This window comes from Platichthys flesus, chromosome 11 (assembly GCF_949316205.1).
Source record: "Platichthys flesus chromosome 11, fPlaFle2.1, whole genome shotgun sequence".
Taxonomy (NCBI): Eukaryota; Metazoa; Chordata; class Actinopteri; order Pleuronectiformes; family Pleuronectidae; genus Platichthys; species Platichthys flesus.
Window position 1 is genome coordinate 352,522 of NC_084955.1, and position 27,789 is coordinate 380,310.

The 27,789-nt window shown below is 41.3% G+C and overlaps 1 protein-coding gene across 8 annotated transcripts in view; it reads right to left on the reverse strand.

Moving 5' to 3' along the window:
• Positions 1-26,039, reverse strand: part of LOC133964378 (palmitoyltransferase ZDHHC3-like) — a 37,148-nt gene extending 11,109 nt beyond the window's left edge. The window contains exons 1-8 of one of the 8 annotated variants that reach the window (XR_009923770.1): positions 25,775-26,039; positions 21,405-21,858; positions 20,164-20,288; positions 18,547-18,643; positions 17,995-18,076; positions 15,754-15,863; positions 14,907-15,037; positions 4,377-4,704 (exon numbers count right to left, since the gene is read on the reverse strand). Coding sequence is in view for 4 of the 8 variants with exons in the window: in XM_062398412.1 (XP_062254396.1) it covers positions 11,024-11,182; positions 14,907-15,037; positions 17,995-18,076; positions 18,547-18,643; positions 20,164-20,288; positions 21,405-21,746 (936 nt within the window). In the remaining 4 variants the exon portion in view is untranslated. The other 7 variants (XR_009923769.1, XR_009923772.1, XR_009923771.1 and 4 more) reach the window with 7 other exon arrangements.
• Positions 26,040-27,789: the final 1,750 nt, after the last annotated feature.

Here is a 27,789-nt window from a genome sequence, read left to right on the forward strand (position 1 = left end):
GTTCTGCTTGCCAGCTCGATACTTGATGTCAAAAGTGAATGTTGAGAGCGCAGCTAACCAACGGTAGCTTGCAGCATCAAGCTTGGCTGTGGTAAGTAGGTATGTCAAGGGATTGTTATCTGTGATAACAGTGAAAGAGTTTCCATACAGATAGTCATGAAACTTCTCTGTGATGGCCCATTTAAGGGCCAAGAACTCAAGCTTGTGCGCTGGATATCTTGCTTCACTGCAGGAGAGTCCTCTACTGGCATAAGCAATTACACGCAGTTTCCCGTTTTGCTCTTGATATAGAGCAGCTCCTAATCCTGTCGTGCTGGCATCAGTGTGGAGCACGTAAGGAAGTTTAGGATCTGCGTAACCAAGGACTGGAGATGATGTCAGTTTGTGTATGATCGCCTCAAAGGCTTGTTGACACTCAGTGCCCCAGCGTTCACCAAAAGGCTCTTTTGGGTTGAGGTATTTCCCATCACTGAGGCCTATCTTGACTCCTTTCCGCCGTGGTGGGTAGCCAGCAGTGAGTTTGGTCAAGGGCCTGACTATCCTTGAATAATCCTTCACAAATCTCCGGTAGTAACCGGAAAATCCGAGGAAGGATTGGAGTTCCTTTAAGTTCTGTGGTCCCGGCCAGGTTTTCAAGGCTTGAACCTTTTCAGGGTCGGTCTTCACTCCATCGCTGGACACAATATGCCCCAAATAACGCACTGAAGTCTGAAAGAACTTACATTTATCAGGTGAAAGCCTCAAGCCATATTCCCTGAGACGGTTGAGCACGTGGGTGAGCCTAGACTCATGCTCCTCCAGAGTGTCCGAAAACACTATTAGGTCATCAAGGAAGACCAGGACCTCCCTCAGATGAATGTCACTCATGCACTTTTCCATGAGCCGTTGAAATGTGCTCGGTGCATTGGTGACTCCCTGAGGCATCCGGTTGAATTCCCAGAATCCAAAGGGGCACACAAAGGCAGTTTTTGGCTTGTCACTTTCATTCATCTCAATTTGGTAGTACCCAGACTTCAAGTCCATCACTGAAAACCACTTGGATCCAGCGAGAGCAGAAAATGACTCCTCCAAGTTTGGTAAGGCATAAGAGTCTTTTATCGTTTGCAAGTTTAACTTTCTATAGTCCACACATAGGCGTACATCGCCATTCTTCTTTCTCACCACCACAATTGGCGATGAAAATGGGGACTCTGATTCTCGGATTACGCCTGCATCAAGAAGGGTTTGGAGGTGCTTTTTGACTGCTTCATAATCACGAGGGTGAATTGGACGGGGTCTCTGTTTGATGGGTGTCTCGTCTTTCAACTTGATGTGGTGTTGGATTTTCGTCGCATGACCAAAATCGAGGTCATGCTGGGCAAACACATCAGAGAAGGTGTTGAGCTTCAGAGTGACTCTTTCCTTCCACTTCTCAGGTAGAGAGGGCCCAAAGTCAAAGCTTTTTCCAGGACACGTCTCCGTTTGATGAGTGGAGCAGTCAACAACATGCTTCTGACCATCCCCATCAATTAGGTGATTCTCCACTACAGCATCTGCAACAGTCAGGTCTGCAATGACACAGTTGGTAGGTAGAATGATGTCATGTTCAGTTTCATTTCTAAGGAGAACAGGCAATTTGTTGGAGCCATGCTCTGGCAAGGAAATGAGACAACAGTCTACAAACACGCCACCTGGCAGAGTTGATCTTGATGGTTGTTCAATCAGAGCACATTTCTCTGTGTTGACTAGGTTGACACACATATAGCCTTCAAGCAGCACTCTTTGTTTTGCTGGGAGAACTGCTTGTTCCCTTCCTCTGAGCTTCACAAAGCCGAGTTCTCCGCTTGTTGCTTGTTTTCTCCTCAGTTGTAGTGTGCGAAGGACCTGGCTGTAGCCATAGCAGGATGAATTATGGGAAAGTGAAAATTCATCACAACACTGATCATAAAGGGGATCTAAAGTGTTGGTGCCGATCAACAATGGGACACCACTGTTTGACCGGAGGTCAGGAACGATTAAAGCCAAGGTTGAAATTTCAGGCTCTGACTCAAGAAGGGCTCTAGGGAACTTGAGGTCAACCTCTATATAACCCAGGTAAGGAACAGGTTGGCCGTTTGCTCCCTCTACTTCAAGGATGTTGCTGATGGGCTTGATAGGATGATCAGATAGATGGGTCTGATAAAAGGACTGGCCCACCGTGGTGACCTGTGACCCTGTGTCTAGTAAACAACTACAGTCCACCCCATCCACATTTACATTGGCTGTACACTTGCTGCCTACAAGACGTTTTGGCAATTCCTTTTGTCGTTTGACTCTGTGGCTGTGAGTCATGGGTTTTTGTTCGCCTGTAGATGGGGGATATAGTGGTTTCTTGGCTTCCATTTTCCCCTCAACAGAAGCCTGTTCTAGTTTGACTGGCGAGTGGTGAGTGAACCATTCTGAGCTTCCCATGCACGCTGCTTCTCCCGGAGCTCTGCTCTCTTGGCCTGCACAAGGTTGGGATTGGGTATGTTATCACATGTAGATGCAATGTGCCCATCTTCACCACATTTGAAGCAATACCATGGCTTCGGTTTCACTGTCACAGTCATTTGCTGGAGTTGTCCTTCCGGCTGGGTATTTTTTGTCTTCTGTTTCTGTCTTACACTTACTGTTGTTTTCTTTTTCACAGGTTTCTCTGAACTACATGCACTGAGTTTTGCCACCTGAACCTGAAGTTCAGCAATCTGTTTCTGTATGTCTTTGGTCATGTTTAAGAAGGCATCCTCTGTATTCTGTGGCATGACAATATCCTCGTCGTAGGACATGTGTGCAGCGTGCATGTTTGACATGACTTTTGGCTTTGTGAACCCAAGGTGCTGCTTCATTCTGCTGGTTTTGTTAGCCTGTTTGTCCTCCTCAGTTCGCAGTAAGAGCAGGAGCTCTGCAAAAGATGGTGGCTTACTCCTGAGCTGTTCAAGCTGAAGACTGGTGATCAGAATACTATTCCAACATCCACGACAGAATTGCTTGAGACGTTGTTTGTCAGAGTCGCCGGCAGCGATTCCTCCTTTATTTACCACATATCTCAATGCTGTATGAAGTCGCTGCAGGTAATCAGACGCTTTCTCCCCAGCATTTTGATTGATGTTCAAGAATCGTGCAAAAAGCTCATCCCCATCTTCGACAGTGGCATAAGCAGAATCAAGTAAGTTCAGGTACTCTTTTGGAGAAGCTTGAGGCCCTAATGACTTGACTATGTTTGCAGCAGGGGCCAAAAGACTTTCAACAATTTTCCTCACCATTTGGGAGTCAGGGATAGATGGGTCATGCAAACAGAACTCCACACTGTTGCGCCACGTGTCATAGTCGACTTCAAAGTTTGGCTGAGGATGTCGCCCAGAAAACTGTTTCAGTTTACAAGGAAATTGAATGTGAGATGAAACTTCACTGCTCTTGACAATGTGCTCAACCACAACACGCTGTACTTCTGGTGTGCTGAGTTGATCTGAAGGCAAGTGGAAAGTGCTGGTTCTTTCTCCTCTTGGAGAGAGAAAATCTCTGACCTCGATGCCAGTCTGGGGTTTGTAAGAGTCCTGACTCACTTCATTGGGGACACTGACAAAGCTAGGGCCTGCAGCTTGGATATCACTTTGTGTAAGGGGTGGCTCAATTTCCACAGGCTCTTCACTGACCTCAAGTGGGGTTTGAGTTCTAATGGATTTACTGATCCTAGCCAGCTCCTCACGAAGGATGTCTACAAACTCCCTGCCGCTCAACTTAGCTAAATCTTTCAACCCAGAAAGGTAAGTATTTGTTGCACTGGTGCCTGCATCACTTGTGTAAACGCTGGCAAGACTCTGAACATGATGGATAACTTCAGGATTGTCAGTGCATGGTCTTCGGTAAGGTAAGACGTTGGCTTCAAGGTCTTTCACAGCGGTGCCATGTTCAAACTCTGCAATTGCCTGGGTCTCAGAGTCTGCACTAGGTACTCTGATTATCCTAGCGATAGATCCATATTGCTTGAGTAAATCAAAGATTTCATTGTCAACCTCAGTGTTGGTTAACCCACTGACTAAAACAGCATTTGGGATTTTCACACTCTCTGTCAAAATAATATCCATGTTTAACCAAGGTAAAACTGAAATGTCAATAAACTTGAAAATGATATGGGTTAATACAACCAAAATACCTCAAATGTTGAATTCTCTTCCAAATACACTCGGTCACAGTCCAGTTACTCAAAAGATGTCCATTTAATTTGATTATGAATGTGAATTCATAAATTTCTCCTGGCTAGCTCGCCAAGTTTTACTGTGTAACCCACTTGACAGGTAAGTACACACTAGGTTCGCAGGGCAAAGTAATAAGAAGAGATTGGACACCGCAATGAGTAAAAGGAACACACAGGTAGATTTAAGCAAAACACTGTATTAACATATATAGAAAATAAACAGTTTACATACACTGCCGACAGTTACTTTTGTTCTTATTTGAAATGTCTTTTTTACCGGGTGCACCCTAAATAAAATAAAATGTTTTACCCAAAAGAAATAGTTCAATTCGAAAGTTCTTTGAAGTCCTTCCCCACAACCCTACCACTCTGGCAGGACAGAGAATGAAGAATGGAAAGGTTCCTCCTCAATCCAAATGCTCACGCGGGTAGCTCGCCATCCCCCTCGTCAGGGAGAGAATCACTCCAAATCCACGGTCCAGGATCTCAGGGTATCCAAAAAACCCAGCCTGTATAATATAACAGACTGATATAAATCTATTCAACCTTTCTTAACTGTACAGTTTAATTTTATCAATATCAATGTATAATGCAACTTTTCACTGTTAACTTGGTAAAAGATAACTGCTGCATCGCAATATTAACACATGAAATGTCCACTTCACTGTTTTGTAGTGAGAAAACCATTAATATAAGACCACTCACAGTTCACCATTAAATGCTCAGATTACTGATACCTCGTACCTATACACACCACAGCACAGTAATATACAGAATATATAGCTTCATAACCCATAAAACTCAGCTAAATGATGTCTTTCTCTGTTCATACAATGTAAATAACATGCACGCATACTCATTTTACACACATATTCCCTTTTTCCTTTACTATCATTAGAAAAATACCACAACACTGTGACTTTATGTACCCACTCGGTAGCTAACCCACCACGAGGCTAAGCTAATTCACAGAGCTATTTGCTAATACAGATAGTACTCACCGGGACAATAAAATAATAAAACAAACACAAGATGTTCCCAGGGTCGCTTCAGTGGTTCACCGGACTTTTCTCTGTTTACACAGTTCCTCCTTTTAACAATATAAAGTGTATTTTTTAAAGTTTCATCACTCCAAAACCTCTGTGTCTCAATTATCGTCCTGCTGCTCTCTGTGTATTTTTCACACACTACCGCAGCGTCTCTAACCTGAAGGAGGCGGGACATGCGTTGCCTTAACCAATAGCAACTCAGCTAAACTGAAATGAACCAATGAAATCAATTTGAAAAGTTTTTCTTCACAGGACCATCTACTGAATCAAAAAGACCTCTGAGATCAAATGAAATGATCAATGAAATGAAGAATAAAATAAAGAATGTAGTTATGAATTAAATAATAAATGTATGAATTAAATAAAAATAATTCTCAATGAAAGAACATATTTCTAACATATTTCTCATATTTGTAACACTTTCTTCCAACATATTTAGTAACAGTTGGGTTTATTTTTCCAACAGGTTACAAAGGCATTTTTGAAGGCTTTGAGGGCCATTACAATCCAGATGCTGCTAAATATGCTCTATCTATGCAGAAGTTCAATTTTTTTTTACATAGGTTCTCTTTAACAGGATTTTAAACTTTTCTCCAGTCGAGATAATTGTATAGCCAAGACAATTTTTTTATCATTCATTAAAAAGAATTGGTGTTACTGCAGTAGGCCAAGCTTTTCTCAAAAAAAAAGGACAAGACAGAGAAAATCTGTGTTGATGCAGGAAGATAAGCTTTTCTACGAAAATACAAAAAAGGGGAGATTACAGATACTATAAATTGACATTGGAATTTTGCCCACACATAGCCATTAAATTTCCCAGATTAACAATGCAAAAATTTCTCAACAAAACAAGGCAAAGCAAAGCAAGCTGGCTAACAGATTTTCTTTGGAGGAAAAAAAAAGTTTTTATCTTCAATCAAAATGATTGACAGCTGTGGCTGAGGAGGTGGATCAGTGACACCTCCAGCTGTGCCTGGTGGGTATTTTACAACTGTGACAGAGGGAGACAGGAATGCTGCACACAGGATCATGGTCCTCTGAAAGCCAAAAGAACAGAGCGAATAGCCCCACAGAAAAGCAGGGGGGGGGATAGTAAACGTATGTGTCCATCATTAAAGAGATCTTTAAGCCTTCTATGTTATGTTTTTTTTTTCATTAGCAGAGTATGACCTTATTTTGTAATTGCTGTGTATTCTAGATTGAGATGCATCCATCTGAAGTGTGGCATAAAATCACGGGCTGGTCGTAATAATAATGGCGAATCCTTTATCGCGTTGACATCAGATAATGGTGATGGATCACGACCGAGGTGGCATCTGATGATGAATCTTTATTGGTGGCAGTGGACAATGACTTTGGACTATAGTGGATCCGATCTTGATGGTGGATCATGATCTTGCTGGCTGCTGACCATAGACTTAGACCATAGATTGCAGTAGGTCTGCCTGAAATATAGTATTTCTCCTCAGATACTTGACCTTCAAGTATCTGACCTTCATTTATCCTTCAAATGTCTACCCTCATCAATGCTGCTAAAACCTTTATCCTGATTATGTTTTCCTCTACACACGACATCTATTGCACTTCTGTCCGTCCTAGGAGAGGGATCCTTCACATGTGGCTCTCTCTGAGGTTTCTACTTATTTTTACCCTGTTGAAAGGGTTTTTAGTAGTTTTTCCTTACTCTTGTTGAGGGTTAAGGACAGAGGATGTCAAACCATGTTAGAGCCCTATGAGACAAATTGTCATTTGAGAATATGGGCTATACAAATAAAATTGGATGATTGATAAAATTCAGAGATCATTCTGATGATCATTTATGCAGTGGTGACCTATTTATATATTAAATAACGTTTTGTAAACCTCTGTTAATGATCTTTCTGACACACAACAGATTGAAACATGTAGACACCGATGAAAATGCCAAGACAGTTTTTGGCAATGTCAGTCAAAGCTGGTGTTGATGTGTAAACAAAGGCATGTGATCTCTGCAGCAGAATTCATTGCTGTACCACCCCTCACCTGTATCATGAAAACGATTGGTTCCTGTTGTGAACGTGTTTAAGCAGAGAGTCTCCAGCTGTGATGTGCATGTTTGAAAGGAGCCCCAAATTGGCTTAAAAACTACTTATGTAACTTGTGCTGAGTAACAGCTCTGAGTTGTTGACGTTATGCAGTTTTTCCATGTACAGAGAACACAGCCCTTCAATCTCTCATTGCGTAGCCACACTCATTTAACTGAAACAAGGCCTGAACAGGAAGTGCAGTCCCTGAAACAAATACAGCAAACTCCTGATATTTTAAGTTTCTTTACCTAATAATAGCTGTAGTTGAACACTGTTTTTTGAACATTGTAAACGCTCATTTAGTGTAAAGGCCAATGTATGCTTCTCCGTTTTGACGGACACGGACAGATAGGATCGCCTTCTCCAACGTGGAACGCCCTCTCCGGGCCTCTCCGCGGCTCCTCGGAGAGCTTTTCGTGCAGCTCTTAAGCCTGAAACATGCTTCTGCGACTGCGTCTGCGTCTTTTCACGCCGCTGTGGCGCAAGACTCGTTTTCATTCATGCTTCCCCAACCGTTGCGCGTCTTACAAAGCAATTCTGCGCCAGAACACTAGGCGGAGTAATGCTTTTTGTCGAGACGACCTTAGAGACGCCTTCTTTCTTCTTCGTCGATTGTTTATTTACATAGCCACTGCGGCTCCTTGTAGCCTTTTTCTGGCGGACAAATCCGCCAGTCAGTGACAGGTTATACAAGTGATCATACTATCGGATATCTTCTGCCAAGTGCTCTTCTATTTGGTCCATATTCGTTCTTCTAAATCTTCCATGATTTCTGCCGGTATTATGGGGCATGAAACCGGAAATGCAGCTCCAGAAGGGATGTAGAGCAGACCAATCACAGCCTTGCGGGCTGAGTGAGCTTGCGGAGCTTTGCCGTAAATTTTAGAAAAGGGGGTCGACACCCGTCAGCACGTAAGGAGGGATACATAAGCACGTAAGGGACCCGGAAGGGCTCTTGCGCTTACGGGCCCGTGAAAACGCAGAAGCATGTTTCAGGCTTAAAAGCCTGAAACATGCTTCTGCGACTGCGTCTGCGTCTTTTCACGCCGCTGTGGCGCAAGACTCGTTTTCATTCATGCTTCCCCAACCGTTGCGCGTCTTACAAAGCAATTCCGCGCCAGAACACTAGGCGGAGTAATGCTTTTTGTCGAAGACGACCTTAGAGACGCCTTCTTTCTTCTTCGTCGATTGTTTATTTACATAGCCACTGCGGCTCCTCGTAGCCTTTTTCTGACGGACAAATCTGCCAGTCAGTGACAGGTTATACAAGTGATCATACTATCGGATATCTTCTGCCAAGTGCTCTTCTATTTGGTCCATATTCGTTCTTCTAAATCTTCCGTCATTTCTGCCGGTATTATGGGGCATGAAACCGGAAATGCAGCTCCAGAAGGGATGTAGAGCAGACCAATCACAGCCTTTGCGGGCTGAGTGAGCTTGCGGAGCTTTGCCATAAATTTTAGAAAAGGGGGTCGACACCCGTCAGCACGTAAGGAGGGATACATAAGCACGTAAGGGACCCGGAAGGGCTCTTGCGCTTACGGGCCCGTGAAAACGCAGAAGCATGTTTCAGGCTTCATTTTTCTAACAACACGTCGAAATGGCGGAGAGCCCACCCACGGATAGCCCTTGGCTGTGATTGGTCCACTAACGCTAGCATTTCGGATTGGAAACTTCCTGTTCCATTCCCTACAAAACAATAAACCAAATTCACAACTACGACTCTATGATTAATGTGACAAGTGTGTTAAGCCAGCGGCGTTGTCCGGCTGACGGTGGCTGGTTAGAGCACTTACGGCATGTGTGTACGGTCACATACGGTTATAACGAACTTTCATAACGGGGCTAGCGGGCTAGCCACCATGCTAACTGCGGTGGGAACAGCGCAAAAACCCGCTGACTTTAATCCCAAGGCTGTCATGACACTGTTTCTCAGGTTAGAAGCAAACACTTGGTAGTAGTTAGCATCGGGTGTCCCTGCTGACTGTGTGTGGAAGCTGGGGGAAGCTAGCTACCTCCGTGTAGCTTCAAGCTGTTGCAGCTGTTGAATTAGCAACCCAGTTTGGAAACAAGACCGGGGAACCGCTGCGTTAAGACACAATAACACAAGCATTATGACCCGCTGGGTGTCACTTTATTTAGCAAAAACTGTCGCGTCATCAACATCCTTTTTCTGTTAGTTGTCATCGTTCACTGTGTGTGAGGAGCCGGGAGGACGTAAATAAACCAGCGTGGACTTCTTCTATATACCTCATGAGGTAGGCTTCTCTAAGCTCGACTTCAGTTGCGCCATCTACTGTTCTGGCGGTGAATTGTTTTCACAACAAAAAGGCTTGTAGAACTATAAATCAAAAAGGGTCCGTCCGATCCGTCCGTCCGTCAGTCCGCAACGGACTCGGAGAAGCATACTGAGGCCTTGAGAATGGGTTTTCTGGGCAGAGAGGCCCTGTTCACACCTAGTATTAACACCCATCCTGAGGCATTCAATCACAAGTAGAGAGCATTAAGTATGTGTCACAATTTACATAAAAATGCATCCTAAATATTTCTCCTGACACCACTTGCAATCAGATCTCACTTTCCCACTCTTAATGCAAATAATTACATATTAAATTTGTTTTCAGTTCATGTTTTTATCCAGACTGAATATGCAGATGTGACAGTGTGCTATTTTTTTTGAGTTGGTGTGAGCTAGCAAGGAAGGGAGGGAGAGAGGAGTCCGGAGAGGGTTTGAATTAATGTCATGTAGCTGAGGAGTTTATCAATTTAAGGAGAACATCAATCATTATGTTGTGATAAGGGTTGATATTTGTGCTGTGGCTACAAACAAAATATGGGCACTGAGATGTGTAAACATGTTAGATTCTTTATTAAATGTTTAAATCATTGTGAAACTGTGGTAGGTAAGATGAGTATGCAGCCCTTCCTTTGTGGCCCAGATTGCATTTGCATTCACTTAGCGAAAATCTGATTACATGCTTCCACCTCCGCATTTGGCTTGAGTGATCAGATCTCAGGACGCATTTGGGTGCGTTCAGACCTGCGCTTAACTCTTACCACATGTGATCAGATCACAGATCAGATGTTGATAACATTTCTGAAGAGGGCCAGAATGAAAACGAGAGAGGCACAACATCAAGATGATTTCAAGCTGTTTTTGTATTGTAAAATTGTTGCATTTAATTGTTGCTTTGAAATATGCATTACTTTGGGATGTTTCTAAACCTGAAAAAAAGCTAAATTGTTCTTTTCGATTTTACTGGGATGGCAGTGGAAATATCAGAGTGTATGTCTTAAAACTTCAGTACCTAAATCTAAAACTATTTGACTGACAAGAAATCAATTGGGAAAGGTGGTTAAATTACCTCTTGTAAATTAGCTGAAATAAAATCTTAAGGAAAGCAAGACAAGACAGAATGAGAAAATGGTTTTCTGATACAACACAGAGAAGGTCAGATAAAAACAGAGTCATCATAGTTATATACAGGATACACAAACTGAAAATTTCCTTTTCTCTGCGACTTATCACAAAATTGAATGTATAGCGCACTTGGTTTGGCAACAAAAAAAGAGATGAGAAGCTGTCCATGATACAGTGTGTAAATCGTGTTCAGCATTGGGAGCAACAAAATGGCAAACGTTTGCTCTGTGGGGTTGGACCAGGCCTCACAATTTGTTTCCGACCCGGCTGCCTCGTCCCCTGCGCTGAGCTCTCACACCACATACTGGTATGTCTCAGCCTTCCCATGGTCAGGGGTGGAGAAGGGACTAAACCACAATAAGGAGAAAGGGTGTCCGAAGACCGCCCTCATGTTCATCCATTTAGTTTTTTTAGCCCATCTTCTCTCTTCCTTTTTCAACTGCTCTATACCCTGAAAACGAAAGATAACCAAACTTCAGTAGGTGTGCTTTTGAGACCCTGTCAATAAATCGAAATGAAAATATCACTTCATTCAAACTGCTAAATATGAGGGAAGGGAAACCACTGTGCCAAAAGCCAAGTAATTCAGGCTTCTAGTGATATATTGATCTACTTCTGTTGTCTGAAGGGGGTGGTTGTTGCTCAGGAGGTTTAGCAGGTCATCCACTAACCAGAAGATCCCTGTATCCCCCATTCCGTGTGCCTTGGGCTAGCTTCTGAACCTCAAATTGTCTGTAACGGCTGTACTGGGAGTGTATAATTGTTTGATAGTTCTGCACATATATGCACTGTGTGAATGTGTTTAATTGGGTTGATGTCAAAACTGTAATGTAAAGAGCTTTGAGTGGTCATGACTATAAAAGAGCCACAAAAATACAGACCATTTCCCATTACCATTTGTGACAAAGTGGACATAGTCTTCACACGATATTCACAGAATACTTAATTTAAATTCTGGTTGGTTACGACTCAGGTCATCATATCTCAGTAATTACATTGGAACCCAGGAGATGTATTATCAAGTAGTTGATAGCTGCCATATGTCGATGTCACAGACTGCTGTGAAAACTCCAAAAGGCCATTATATTGCGATTAAGATAAGGGCTCCAGACTAAAATTTTACTCTGATTGCACTGGTGCACCAGCACATTAGTTAAGTGCAACTATGATTTTTCACTGATCCTTTTGGCACCGCAACAATACACCTATTATACCTTTTCTTGACAGTTCCCAAATACATTAGTAATTTCTCGACTAAGGCTGGGTATCGGCAGTGATTTGCCAAACCGATTCAATTCCTATTCACAAGATATTGATTTGATTTGATTTTCAATTCGTTCAATATATCGATTCAGTTCAGGATACTTCATTGTGAAATACCAATTTTGCTTGGATAGGACAGATGTAAATTGTGCAGGGAAACCTCTAACTTCCTGCATTATTAAAAATAATAAAGGTTCAGTCTGTAGAATTTAGTGATATCTAGTGGTTGCATGTTGCACCTGAATGCCTCTCACCTCCAAACGTGAAAAAGAACCTGTGGTATCCTTCAGTTGTTATAAAAACTCAAAAGGTGTTTACTTTGTCCAGTCTGGTTTTTAAATATAAAGGTACCATTCTACGGTAAAGAAAACAACAAGAAGTACAGTTTAGATGAAACACACTGGTACAAATAGACAGCTAACTATTAGGTGCACTGGTGCAACCAAGTAGCATTTTAGTCGCACTTATACATGTTTACATAATGTGACTAAGGTTGGAATACTGCATAGGCCTGATCTACTAAGAGCCTGAATAAAGAGTGCTAAATTGTGTATGCATTATAACAGATTTCACATTTAGTTGGTGGACATTTTGCGGGTGATCTTCTAAAAATAATTGCGTAATTGATAACAGGTGCAAACATAGAAAGTAATATTTGAATTTCAGTGTTTTGCGTGCGTTACTGGTTTCTGCCAATGAGCATTACAGAAAGCAGAGTGACAGCAAGGACAAAGGGAAATTTAATGTCATGGAATCGGAGGTGTTAGTGGAAGAGGCAAAAAACATGTATTTAAGCTACAGCAACATCGATATAACTGATATAACGCGATATGGGAGAGTATCTGTGAGAAGGTAAATGCTGTGGTTATAACAAACAGAACAACCGATAAAATTAAGAGAAAATGGCAGGACATTATGTCTCATAATAAAACCTCTTCAAATAAAACAGGTTGAGGGCCGGTGGAAGAGATGCACCTGACCAATTTGAAGCAGCAGGTGCAGTTCCACTTTCTGAAAAACCATTCTCACAGTCTTTTTCCATGCAATCTCCTCCTTACCACAATAACTGCATATCATGATTCCAATACAGTATAACAAGCTGTATGAGAAGCACACGGAAGTCCAGCACTGCATTCAATTTTTATTTTCTGCTCTAATGGATGCAAACAGCTAAGTGTGGAAGAGCTCCATGTTCCTGTAACCATATATACCTGTATCACTGGTCTTACCATTCCAAACCACACATTCAACCTTCAAGTTTCTATTCAAAGATTTTAAATCAAATTAAAAAAGTATTGTCTCAGGCTAGATCCATACTAATGTCTGTCCAAAACAAACGATTTGGCTTTGAATCCAATGTAAATGTAAGCACAAGTGGGTCCACCTGCTGGGCAACTCTGCTTGACGCATCTAAGATGGTGCCATTGCGCCTACTGCAGGGTTGTCAAGTGGGAGCCACTATTCACTTGCTCCTTTAATCTCGGAAAATCTCAAGGTGAAAGCGCAGCTGCAGGTATGTCTCACTACCACTCACTGCAGCTGGCCCTAGAATCCTTCTCTGCACCAAACTATATCCTTCCTTTGGAGCCCCATGTTCTGCCTCCTTTGCAAGGTCGTTGAGACCCTGCTTCAGCTTGTAGCCTCTGACCCCAATAGAAATAAGGAACTGCTGGGTGGATGAGACAGTGTATCCTGTACAGCAGATTTCCACTGGATAAGTGTATGCCTTCCATCCTGCTGTTGAGCATACAGTTTCCAGCTCTGTATACTTCTTCCTCTTGAAGGCAACTTCCACTGAAGTTGCCTTCAAGAAGAAGAAGGCAACTTCCCTTCCCTTTTCAGTGGAAAGGGAAGGGAAGTTTCCACTGGTGGTCGAGGTCAGGTCTCATGTTCCACTCCACTCCTGGAGACGGGAGAGACCACTCCCTTGTCCTGCTGCTGTGAATCTTGCCCACTTGTCTAACAAACTACACCAAAAATAAATCACTGCACCTTAGTTCCGCACATGCCAAAATATTGGTCTCTTATTTGTATTTTTTATTTGTAGTTTTCACTATTTGTTAACATAATATTTGCTCTTTTGCCAATTTCACTTAGTGCTTTCTTTGTCTACTTGTATATATTGTTGTTTTATTTCTTATGCACCAGCTACAACATATACATTTCCTGTATGTGAAAATATACTTGGCCAACAAAAGAATTCTGATTCTGAACTGTTGAGAGGCTGGCTTCCAGTTTGCATATCTCAAGGATTTCAGGGAGCTTCATACTGGCCCTGTGTAAGTGTATCCTTGTAGCCAGACAGGATGTGCTGCAAGCTCAGGTTCTGGGATATGCAGAATTGACAGGTCTCCTCTGTGTCGTACCAGCCGTAATAATCCCTGTACATACTAACACACCTGAAAATGTGAATCAGCTGACTATTCATGTACATTAGGCAAGTGTGAGTTGGTGTTAACAAGAGGCAGATGGTCACTGTGGATAAGGAGCAGCTATAGTGCAATAGAGATTGTTTCTTCTGGATTGATGACAAGATGGACCTGTAGGTATTAAAGTTTTGCCCTCACCGTTAGTAGTCGGCTAACAGTGACTACATTACAATACTGGAATTTTCAAACTAAACCAGGGCCAACTCTATTTCAAACTTCTCCATTATAGTTTGGATGACAGGCATACGCATAGCAACAATGATGTGTTTTGAAACAAATACGTAGTTGTGTGGATGTACCCTCAGGCTACAGAGGGAGAAACGTCACTTGGCTGCAACGGTCTAGATTAGATTTGGAAGGTCAACAATATTAATCTTTAAACAACAGAGGGTGAAAATAGCATGGAGAACATCTGAAAAGTAGCAGGATGTTGTAGAAAAAATGGTTAGAAGGGGTGTGTTTGACACTAAACAGGGCACTTACGGTCTCATCGGTACAGATGGAATGGACTTGGGTGCCAAACATCACAGAGGTGAAGATGAGGAAGAGGAGACCCTCAAAGCACAAGACTATGAGGAGGATGACTGTTGCAGGGGGAGAGAAGGAGCTGCACTCTGGGGGGACGGAAGGACAAGGAGAAAGAGAAGTGAAAGGGCAAAGAAGAGGATCATATGAAAAACCGCTACACTAAGATAAAAAAAAAACATGGTTTAATGTTGAACCATGTTTCGTTAAATGAAGCTTATACACTATTCAGTCCACAAACAGGCAGTGATGTACTGAGTATGGAGATTTAGGGTGAATTTTTAAGCAGATAGGAAAACTAGGAATACTACATTTTATCACCACTTTACAGTCATTCACCGCTGCATTGTGCAAGTCCCTAATACACATACATTTTTGTTAAGTGGTAAGTTTTGTAAATTTATCGACTCATCATAAAAAATCAACAAACACCTGATTTTCAAAGTGACCTGCTGTCTTATTTCATTACGAACAAAGTAGAGGATAGTATATTTATGATGAGGTCACTCAAAATTTGAACTGCTGCTCACACTGCTTGACAGTGCGTAACAGAAACATCCAATTAACTAATTAAAGTTTTAATCCTGACCATGGACTGTATATAAAGATGGAGGAAAGGTATCCTCTTCTTCCCTCTCCCAAGAAATGAAGTAGTAAGGGCTGTAGCAATAAAATGATAAAGATAATTATCACAATATTTCTTTTTCGAGATAGAAATATAAGACATGATCCATAAGTCATTCCGTCCATGTTTTGACAGAATACCCGCGGAGCCAATGTTAATGAGAAGTGAGCAGCACCGAACTGATCTTGTAGCTGGAATAGAGTTACAGCCACGTCGCTGGTTAGGTTGACGCACACAGCAGAGTGTAGTAGTTGCAGCCGGCAGCAGCACATGTGCTAATGTTTGGGCTCCTGCAGAGAGATGTGGACATTTCTGATTCTTAGATGCATCACTACAAGGACGTAGACAGGACACTCAAATTAAAGATCCTGTCATCCTGTACTGTCGGAGTCTGCTTCCTCCTCACTCCCCACTGACCTGTGCTCACTTTATACTTCACCAATAAACACCATCATTGATCAGAAGTTATTAGGACACGTACAGTTCAGACGTTTACTTGGTGTTTCTTTGAATTGCTCAAGTGTTTAGGATACGCACATTTAAACCTGCTACTGCGATTATCTGTTTCTGTGTGAAGAGGGACAGAGATGAGCAGACACACACACAAACTTGTCTCCCTTGTTGACCTGTGCAGAATAATGTGCCTAAGTGAAGTGATGCTGACTTGATTTATATAGTGGTATATTGTGACGAAAAAGATTATCGCAAGAAGATTTTGTTTCCAACACTAACAGTAATGTTTGGGAAATGGAGCCATGGTACTAAGCTCCCACCTTGACAAATCATGCTCAACTAATCCTAAATCAGTGACAGCTGTCAATCATGACATTTCACAAAGTTTTTATAAGATCAATACAGTTAATGCTGTATTTTCTGACTTTGGGATCAACCAAAGTGGAATCAGGCTTAATTGTAGATAAGACGTTGTAAACCAAATATTAATCGTAATACAAATAAAAAACCGAGATCTAATAAAGGGCAGTCAGTCAAACAGCCAATTGCAATGAAACCAGAATGAAAGTCTAAGGGTGCTGCTGTATGAGTCGATAATTTTCTTTCTATCTTCAACCCATTTACAATAGTAACAACTAGACAGTAGAGATGCCACTGTGTAGAGAATTTCCCACCAGGGTTAAAAACTTGTGACAACACCACCGTTACCGATTATACCCGGCATGAAGCCAATCATGGGTTTTGGTAAGGAATTTGAGGAAGGAACACTGTCTGGAGTCCCGAAGGAACGCAAATATTTGCAATTTTTTTATTTCCAACTACTACAAAAGGAAAATGTCCAATTCTTAAGGTTTTCTTACATTAACTACAGGCACCTTACATTAATTGTATAAGAATGCTATTATTTATATATTAAGTATTGTCAGTCTAGATAAAGCCTGATGGAGATTTATCAATAAATATTCATCATCATTATGGATAGAAAGAGAGAAATACTGTGACTTAGCTTGAAAAGCCTGATGTTAACTGATGGTCATTTAGTTTTCTTGGGTGAAATTATTGGTGCAGATTATTAGACAGACGTGTTTTTCCTTCATGCTCTAACTTCTAAGACAGGACAGACATGTCATGTCACATGTCATGGCTTTAGCGGAGGTACAGTATGTTCTCTGCCATTCTCGTCTTTCTTTTTGTCTAAGTAAGTAATAATAATAATGACGTTGATTCACCTCTTAAAACAAATATGGGTTTTCCATTCTACTTTCAAAGGGAAGGCAGGGTGAATCGATAACTTTCTGAACCGAAAAAGTTTTTAAAATGTGTCAGACATGATTTTGATTGATTGTGTTTGGATTTTGGTTGCATTTACATGTTGAGTTGGACTTGGAGGAAGATTCTGGTTTGATGTATAAACGTTTATTTTTCTATGATATATAGTTTTTTCTATGACAATGGTTATTGTATATATCATTTTGTGAGGCCTGATCATAATCATTATGATAATGATACTTTATATCTTCATTTACTGGTAATTTTGAACTTGCCATGAATGAATCAATTCAGGTTCACCTGAAAACTTAACCTGAAAAAATTTGATTGGGTGGCTGACCTGTTAAGGTCTAGTACCAAAATGATGCATCATAATAAATTACTGATTTCACGTTGGATCTCTTTTCACAGTTTTTGATCTACTTGTCCCTCTCCTACGCACCTGTTCTGCCAAATGTAGGTGTAAAACATTCTTTAGTTTTTAAGATATCTCAAACTAAAATAAACCTTGCCAATGTCCATCCTTAAATAATTTTAAATGTTAAGAATGTGAATCATTCTTAAATTAATTTGTATTACAATAAAAGTGTCAGAGAATAGTTACAGTGAAATACAATATCAATCCAGGACTCAAAATTCTGACAGATCTTTTTTCATAGGGAAGGAAGTTATAGGTTATAGAGCTTTAAAAACACTCACTTGTCCAATCATCTTCAAAGCAATAGAGGAAATGGAAGACCACCATGACCAGAGCATGGAGAGAGATGAGTGCAATATACATCTGGGTTAAAAGACAAGAAAAGACACAATGAAGGACATTTCCTCATATACACTGCATACAAAGTGGTAACCACTGAGGAATCCCTCTGTTCTTCGTCTGTATGGCATTACAACAGCAACTTCTACTGATTTCCAATGTAACCCCTTAAAAAAGCTAGTAAGATGTGTTTTCAGCTACAATCTGACAAATTGGTAATCTCTGAGCGTTAAACCGGACACTTATACAGTTCCTCACTTTACATGTATATATTATAATATATCTTACCTTGTAATACTACTGTCTGTTATTTTTATATTGTGTCTTTTATTTTACTATTTTAAAAACTGGATGCAGGCAAAATAACAAATTTCACTGCACATTGTACCATGTATAATTGCTTACATGATGAATAAAGCTTATCTTATCTTCCAACTTTAGATGCTCAAAGTTGGTCTTTCACTGATTGAGACTCCTTGTCAGCGTGAACTTACTGTGAAAAGCACAAAGTACTTTTGGTTGCTCTCCCCAACACAGTTATTGACCCAGGGGCAGTGATGGTCCATCTTCCGTATACAGCGTTTGCAAACACTGAAAGAGAATTACACGTAAAGGGGAAACAGTAATTGATCTAAATCAGAGGTCTTCAACAGGGGGTCCGCGACCCCTAGGGGGTCCGCGAAGGAACTGCAGGGGGGTCGCGAAATCTTTGATTGATTAGACAATTTTTTAAAATTTTTATAATTTTTTTTTTTTTTTCGAACCAATTTTTTCCCCACATCATAAATGTCTTTGAATACACATTTACATTCATCCAATATATTGTGAGGCTGATATGACTCTCTGCCTGTCAACCTCCATCCGTCCAAGATTAGATAGGTTCTGTGCTACCCATCAGGGTCCGACATCTCACTAATGTGGCCGGGGGAGAGCGTGGCCTAGGGGATAGAGCGGGTGCTCTGCAACAAGAAGGTTGCCGGTTCGAATCCCACTCTGTCCCATCTGCATGCCTAAGTGTCCTTGGCAAGATACTGAACCCCTAAATGGCCCCTCAAAAATGTTGAGTGTTCTTAAAATGTAAGTCGCTTTGGATAAAAGCGTCAGCTAAATGACATGTAATGTAATGTAATGTAATTTATGTGTGGCATCCACAGATGGCTTGAGGATTCACTGTCTCTTCTACATGCATGTTTAAAATAAAACATGAATCTGTGAATTACTTAAATAGCTCTGTGTTGTATGCAAGAAGTATGTTTATAAATGGCAGTGGCATGGCCACCCTGTACCTTGCACATGTTTAAATTAACAACATGAATAAATTAACCCTTGTAATATTTGATAAGCTTAGTATTGATGCACAATAACAGGGAAGCTATGTTTATACAAGGCACTAGGCCCAGTAAAATATGAAACACTATTTTATAGGGGAGAGTGGGGTAATGTGGGACATCAGGTAATGTGAGGAACGCCCTGTATCTAGGCAACGGAACACATTTGTGGTCATTTGACCAATATGTTTTCAAGCCCCTCCCATTCCCCCCTTGCCACGAAGGAGGAGTTGGTGCTGGTTCTGTGTAAAGTATGTTTTTTCACCCCAAAAAATTGGGGTGAAAAAAACTTTACCCCGTTTACCCCGTAGGCGGGGTAAAGTGGGACACAAGACCACTTTTTTTAAACAATCATATTTTCAGTACCCTTTGTCCTGAAGACATGCTGATCATTTCCATTGCTAGAAAACATCCTGAATTAATGGGAAATGTGTACATTTTACTGATATATCAGTTAAGTGTAAAAAATGTCCCACATTACGCCGCTCTCCCTTACTGTATATATATATATATATAGTAGGGGGTCCCTGCTCCATCTCTTGCCCAGTTTGGGGGTCCTTGGCCTGAAAAACGTTGAAGACCCCTGATCTAAATAAAAGGCAAACTGTGAATTACAATGTTAGTAGAGAGTGAAAGGAACAAGATTGTGGCAGGAGCAATTTTCTTAGGTTGAAATTTCTGATAACAGTGTGCACTGTACAAAAACAGTGCAGCTGTAAACATAGGACAAGGTGTGTGAACATCAAATACTGCAATGAGCATATTACAAAACATTTGCCCTACCTGCAGTGGTGTGCTCGGTCAGGCTTGATGCTGCTGCACTTTGGACATTTGTAGACCACCTGCCCTGGTTTCAACTGAAGGCTTTCTATGTATTCCTTAGTAGCATTCCCTTTAGGTACGGCCCCCTTCCAGGAAACATCACCACAGAGAAGACTTGAGCGTAATTAGTCAAAATAATTAGCAAATAAGGCTAAACATACTTTTGTATTGAGACTTTGCATTGCCTATCCATACACATTCTTGAACATTTGCTCTTGTGGTTGTTATCACACAGAGACCTCTATAAAGTCTTTGCATTTCTTCGCAGTTTCAATTTCATCTTTTGCTGTATTTAAGTATCCAAATAATTAACTCTGAAGAAAGTTCAGTTCAGTTTGTTTCTCTCTCTCTCTCTCTGGACACACGAGTAAATGCAGTCTGGGTAAAAACAACAGACTTTGTAAACTTAGTAAATGTATGTGGCGCTGGAGGAGCTGGTGGCGCTTTATTGTGTTTGATGCAGTCGGCGCAGTGGACAATGACAGAGACGCTAAAAGATACAAAAAACGTGTATGAAAAGACCCAAATTAAAGCCATAGGTGGACTTTGTGGAGCTGTGCATGGCTCTGTGGTGTCTGACCCGGACCCGGTGGCGCTGCAGCCGGGCTGTGCACATTCTCCCGGCTATGGAGCTGTCCGTGGTGTCTGCATCCGTAGCCAGGGACTGCAAGTCAATTCGTCATTGCAATATTAAACAACGTAATCACATATGACATGTTTTCCTAATATCGTGTAGCCCTACTCTGAATTGTCCCTCATAGAAAATAAGTGCTGCTAATAGATGCACTGTATGAATGTGTGTGTGAATGGCAAACTGTACCGTAAAGACTAGAAAAGCCCTATATAAATACAAACCATTTAACCGTTGTATCTTTGCAAACGTGCAGTGCAGCAAAAGATTCTAACACAACACGTTTGTAATAATAATTAAAGACAAATTATGTTGTTTTTACCCAGCTATGAATAAAATAACAAATGACAATGGACTCAGTCTTTATAGACGTTATATTAGAGACGTTATATTCGGCCAATTGCCCAACCATAATAGCTCAGAGGGTGAGTAAATGATCGCAGTAACCCTGAACATCTCGCCAAAACCTTCAACAAAAAAATGGTGTTACATGACACATAACAAGAATCAATGAATATCCAACTGATTAGGGTACAGCCCCAGAAATTAACCCCGAAAAAGCTCAGCTTACAGGATCAGTGCACATGGCTCTGAGGTGTGAGGAGAGGGCAAGGAAGGCAAGTGTGTTGAACAAAGTCCCATTCATAATGCAGTAAGTTAGACTCTTGGAGGGCAGCAGCATTACAAACAGCACCACAAACTCGGCATACAACACCAGCAGCCAGGTGATGACCCCACACACTATGCCGCAGGCATCCCAGATGAACCACATGGCAGAGGCAGAGGAGGAAGTGATAACATCTTTGGAAATGGGGATTTGCTGCCCAGCCTGTAGGCAGTTTACTCCTGCCTTATCCCCGGAATGACCACGCCCATGCTCTACGTCCCTGTATCTGTGCACTGGGCTCTTCATCCTTCATCTAAGCTGCCTTCTGCTGCCGGACACAGTGGGTCTTCAGACCCCAGTCACCGCATGCTGATGGCGAAGAGCAGGAGGGTCTACAATTTGTGTCTCTCGTGAATTTCTAAGGGGGAAAAAATATATTATTAATCCACATGCATTGGTTCTATTAAATCTGAGGGATTAAAAATTTGCTACTGTTTGATGTATTATACAAAAAACACATACTAGCAATAGACACAAATGAAAGATGCTACAAAACTGAAACAATGAATCGTTTAATCTATTGACGCATGATCAATAATCAGCCCTTTTGATAATCAAACATGTAAGATTCCGTAGTAACAGCTTCTTAACAGTGAGAATTTACTGAATAAATTTAGCATTGTAACTGTTGAATACGCATTTGATGATATTAAGTTGGGATTTAGAAAAATTGTGATGGGCACTTTTTTGACAGAAAATTAATTGAAAAAAGAGATGAATATATGAAAAATCTATTTGTATACAGTATAATAATGTTCTCCCCATGACTGTGTGGGTCCTCTCTCTGTATTCTGGCATCCCCCCACGGTCCAAAGATACACAGATTAATAATTCCTGTTCTATCATAAAAACATGTCCATGTAAACTCACTAATTAAACTTTCTCCCATTGAGCAATAAGTATACGAAATCTCAATCATCCCTGCAACTCTAATTCCATTTTCAGAACACACCTGCAGGCAGGGCAGGTCTTTCCTACAGGCGACATAGGCGGTTGCCTAGGGCGCCACTCAGAGGGGGGCGCCAAAAACTGCGCCGAGCAAAAAATAAAATAAAATAAAATATATTCTTTTCTTGCTAGGCAGAGTTTTTTGCGCCCCCTTCTCTATGTGGTATGGCCAAAAATATAGTATTTAATTACTCTGACAGTAATTTAAGTAGTTTCATTAGAGAAATCAGTAAATGACAGCAGCACTCAGGTGGAACGTTTGGCACGGGAGCAGTTGCACCCCGTACTGTCAGATGCAGTCTGGATGAGGAACTGAATGCTCCGTGTCGTTCCCTGCTGCTGCTTCCATCCTGTATTCTACAGGGTAGTAGTGGGTGAGTCACCTACGTTAGCTCCTAAAGCCTCGCTTGATCACCACGGGTGTCATTGAGACGTGTTGACTGGTAAAACTTAGAAACTCATCTGGGCAGTGAGGAGAGACACTCGCGCACTAGGTGGGCGGGGCTACATTCGCATGTATAGGTGTTTATTTTACCTGCACGTCGTCTTGCAGGCGGGTCGCGGTAGTATATTGTTTACTTTACAGTGTGTAGTTCAGCTCCGACACACACAGACTCTGTAATTCATGTATTGTTATTGTGCCTTATAAAGACCAGTTATAAGCTAATGTTCAATAGGTCTATATTGTAAATGTTTATATTTCTTTATGAGTGATAATGTATATTAAGATGTTTGGAGGAAAGAGACACCATAATAATTGAATGTATGTTTTATGCACTTAAAAATGCAGTTACACTCAAAGAAATGCTTGTACTTGAAATTGTGTTTAATTTGAATAAGATGCAGTCTGGATGATGAACTGAAGGCTCTGTGTCACTACTGCTGCTGCATGCATGCTGTATTCTACAGATATACTTTGTTGCTGTGGTATCAATTTTGGGACCCATAACATATATCTCCAACCAATACTTTGACATTAAAAAAATGTATCTAACATTAGGGTAAAATGAGGCAAAAATTGAGGTACGAACCTCCTTGGTGTTGTCAGAACATGCTAGCACATTGAGGCTTATGGTTAGTGTGTGTGTGTCCAAGCAACTTCGACGAAGAAAGAAATTATTTTATAATAAGTTTTCGTGTGTGTGTTGGGGGGGGGGGGCGCCAGGAGTGAAGAGCGCCAAATGTGCTAGGGCCGGCCCTGCCTGCAGGCCTCCAGTCTTTCTCTGCTTGTTGCCTTTCACACATGCACAAAAGAGCTGGAGATCCTCTACAGGACTTTTCAGGTAAGGGGTGGTGCAACAGACAGATACAGTAAGTAATGTATTAATTCTGCTGCAGAACCCTGATATAATTGCTTTCTCTTTTTTCAATTTATTTTTTACCATCATCAACCTCCCTACTCACTCAGGGAGAATCCTGCGCTGGATCTCCTGCTGTTTACTCACATCGGCTCCTCCTGAGGTTCTGGAGACTTTATGTTGAGGAATGTTTTACAATCCTGTCCATTCCACACACACTCCCTTCTCTACAAGAAGTGCCCAAGGTCATGTTATAGATAATGGACCAAGCAACAGTGCATTGTAGTGTCTACGTTTAGGGATTTTCGTATCTAATTCAGATGCGCCAGACAGAGAGGCACCAACATCCACTCTCAACAACCTCACCTCTTTTGCGTATTCCACCAGTGGCAAGATTTAAGGACACAATGTGATTTAGGAATGCATGCTTTTGACTAAACTATCCAATAGGGAGAGAACACCTACAGTTAAAATAGAGAGTGACAGTAATTTTAGCCAAACATGAATGTGCTGTTGGAATGGGTGAAGCAATTAGAGGAAGATACAGTATGTGGATGCTATGGGAGACATTGTCAGACAATTGCTTATGTTACTCTGTTGGCGTTTGTATATTGTTTCACCTTCCGGTCTACATTAAAATCGTATGCATAAGACATCCTATACATATCTTACTTTTGTCATTGTTGCGAGGTAAGCAGGCATCCTTGTATGAGGGGCCGTGAGGGACAATATTCAGAATATCCTCTCACACACACTACTGAAAAGCTCTCACAAACACATATGAAATGCTCTCACACACAGTACTGAAAAACTATTTGTATGGCCTTGTTTTGTCTGTTTTTGCCTGTTATTCATTCAATTTGATAATTTGAGTTAGTTTGTTAACAAAAATAAATATATCAGTTGAAAATATCCTACTGTGTTTTTTATTTATTATTATTATTATTATTTTTAATTTCATAAATAATTTTGGCCGATGGGTGCCCTTTTTGGGGGGTTTGGGCCGCTGCCCCCCAACATGTCTGTGCACGTGCCTGCTCTGCGGAGATGTTGACTGTGAAGCCTGTGGAGCTTACCAGCCTCCCCTCGGCAGCGCGGCGTGGTCAACTGAAATGCTTGTGGGCGCCGCAGAGCAGTGTTTCGGGTGCGGAGAGGAGGGACACACGGTGAGAGCCTGTCCGAGGCGGAGTGACCCTGCTCCGCCCGGTCCTGATAAAGCTACGAGTGCTGGGGCCCCCGCTGGTCCTCCGGCTGGTCCTCCGGCACCGGAGTGACGCGACCGGCCAGCACCGCGTGAGGGTCGACCGGCTCCCAGAGGGGGCCGGCCGGGCAGCGGGTCCCCGTCGCTCCGGTACCGGAGGAGCAGCAGGGGACCCGCCCCAGCGCTCGTAGCCGCATCAGGACCGGGCAGAGCCGGGTCACTCTTCGGACCGTGTGTCCTTCCTCACAGCAACCAAATCACTGCTACGCGGCGCTCACAAGCCCCCCTCTCCTAACATAACTATCCTTGATCACCTTCCGTTTCAACTGAAATGCCTTCCGTTTCAACTGAAACACCTTCCGTTTCAACTGACATTTTCATGTGTGTATGAGAGCTTTCCATATGTGTGTGTGAGAGCATTTCATATGTGCGTGTGAGAGCTTTTCATATGTGTGTGTGAGAGCATTTCATATGTGCGTGTGAGAGCTTTTCATATGTGTGTGTGAGAGCATTTCATATGTGCGTGTGAGAGCTTTTCACTAGTATGTATGAGAGCTTTTCAGTAGTGTGTGTGAGAGCATTTCAGATGTGTGTGTGAGAGGATATTCTGAATAATATCCCTCACGGCCCCTCATATCCTTGTCTTAGGCTAGATAAAGTAATAATTTAGTGATTAGACAGTTTTCAGGCCTACACATCAACTGAAACCTGATACACACACACACACCAACACACAGTACATTTTTGCTAATGCTTGTTGTTGCTTTACAAACGTCTCAGAGTGAGCATTCACTGACTTGTTCACATATTCCTGTCGGTATGCTTACTTTCAACTGTGAAGCGATAGACTACCGGGACTGTTCGGCTGCCTTCACTGGAGATGGATGATCATTATTTACCGCTGCATCTCATCTGAACGATGAGCCAGGAAGAGCACCTTCCAGCCGATCCCTCTGCAGCTGTTCTGTGTTTCCTCCTCAACATGCTGCTCCCGCCCTTCACAAACAACACGACGTGGCATATATGTAATAGTTTTTGCACCCTTGGAGGCGTACGGTTCTCAGCGTATGGTGAACTGGTTGCGCACCGAGGTTGTGGGATTTAGCGCATGCGTAGAGTACTTCGACCTACAAAGCCTCCTCCGTTTCAGACGTGAGCATGCGCCACCAATTTGACATACTCGGGGAACCACCTCTTCCATGGCTTCCAGCATTATAAGAAAAAAAACTAAAAAACAAACAAATGTAAATAAATGTAAATAAAAATAAATATATACAAACATATATATATATATATTTAAACATACTTTTTTTTATAAAGCTGTTAAATGTTATGCTACCAGTGTATTTATTTTTCTATCACAGAATACTATATGTTCAGTTTCCTTTTCTTAGTGGCATGGCGTTGCAGGACACAGTTTAAGGTAGTTTATTGGTTTGAGTTTCAATTAGGAATAAAGAATTAGTGCTTTCGCAATGGCTTGTAGCCTTCTTGTTGTAATCATTTTTTTTAACCCTGTCCTCAAAATCTTCTGTTTAACTATATAGAAAATAAAAACAATGATTAGAATAAAACACATAATATCAACCTTAATTGAGGAAAAATAAACAGTAAGTAAGGGAAAATTACAGTGCCATACAAAAGCTTGTGAATCTCTTACAGTTAGTTATGTGAGTAGGATATGAACTGATTTTCCAATGCCCTATAATTTATGTATTTTTCAACATTTTAAGCAAGAGTAGCGAATTGTTTATTTTACTATTTTTTGTACGAGTGAAAAGAGAGAGCACTGTGCAAAATTCAGACAGCCAAAGAGATTTTAGCTTTTTGTCAGTTTATAATGTGAATTTAGAGTAGCTCGGCCTCTTCAGGGATCACACACAACTAATATTCTTTATAGATTAACCAAACATCCAGATATTGATTTCATTAAATAGAGGTAGTGCGGACATTTCAGAGAAACCATTAGGAGTTACCCACACAGTTTAAGGCACTGTTCAACAAAGCATGCTTAGATTACAGTAGAGCACTTCTATTGTGTTCCCATAACATGAGCCTTACTCCTAAACCAAAAATAATAAAAATTAATAATCTGCTTTACGCACAAACTATACATACACAACACGTTGACAATGTGTTTCTTAGATTTTTTTGGACCAAGAGAGCGGTTGTCTTCTTACCAGAAGGTTGGTGTTTCTATCCCAATCTTACTCATTCCAAATGCAAAAGTGTCCTTGGGCAAGATACCATATCTCAAACTGCCTCATTTATCTTTTATTTCTTTGAACTTTCTTCCCTATTTTGTGCAGCTGATAAAAATGTAATATTTGGATTGCACTTTAATAACTCGATAAAATATTGCCACCCGTTGCTCCTCCAAGAAGGAAACACATAAGTAGATATGCTGGCTTCAATCATTCAACAGCTGAATCGTTCATTTTGATTTAGATGTTAATCTTACAGATCATTGAAAAATACAATGTGAAGATGTTGCGTTGGAATTGGAACATTGTAATTCACCAGCACAACAGCAGAGGGCATACTTGACTATACTGTTAGTTTCAATGGAATTGACAGACAGGTTGAACAAAATGATCAGATTTTAACTAGGTGCTTAGTTGAAGGAAATCATGTAAAACATATACTCATAAATTATTGCAATATTCTTAACCCTCAAGCTCACTAGTTGTGAAAAACTCTTTTGAAGCTGCTTTTAAATGTATTTTTCTCCACATTTATGCATAACACAGAACAATGCTGATCTTTTAATGAATTACATTCATTTAAAGCAGATATCTTCCCAGTATGTACTTTATGTAGACCAAAGTTAATCTTTTTCTCA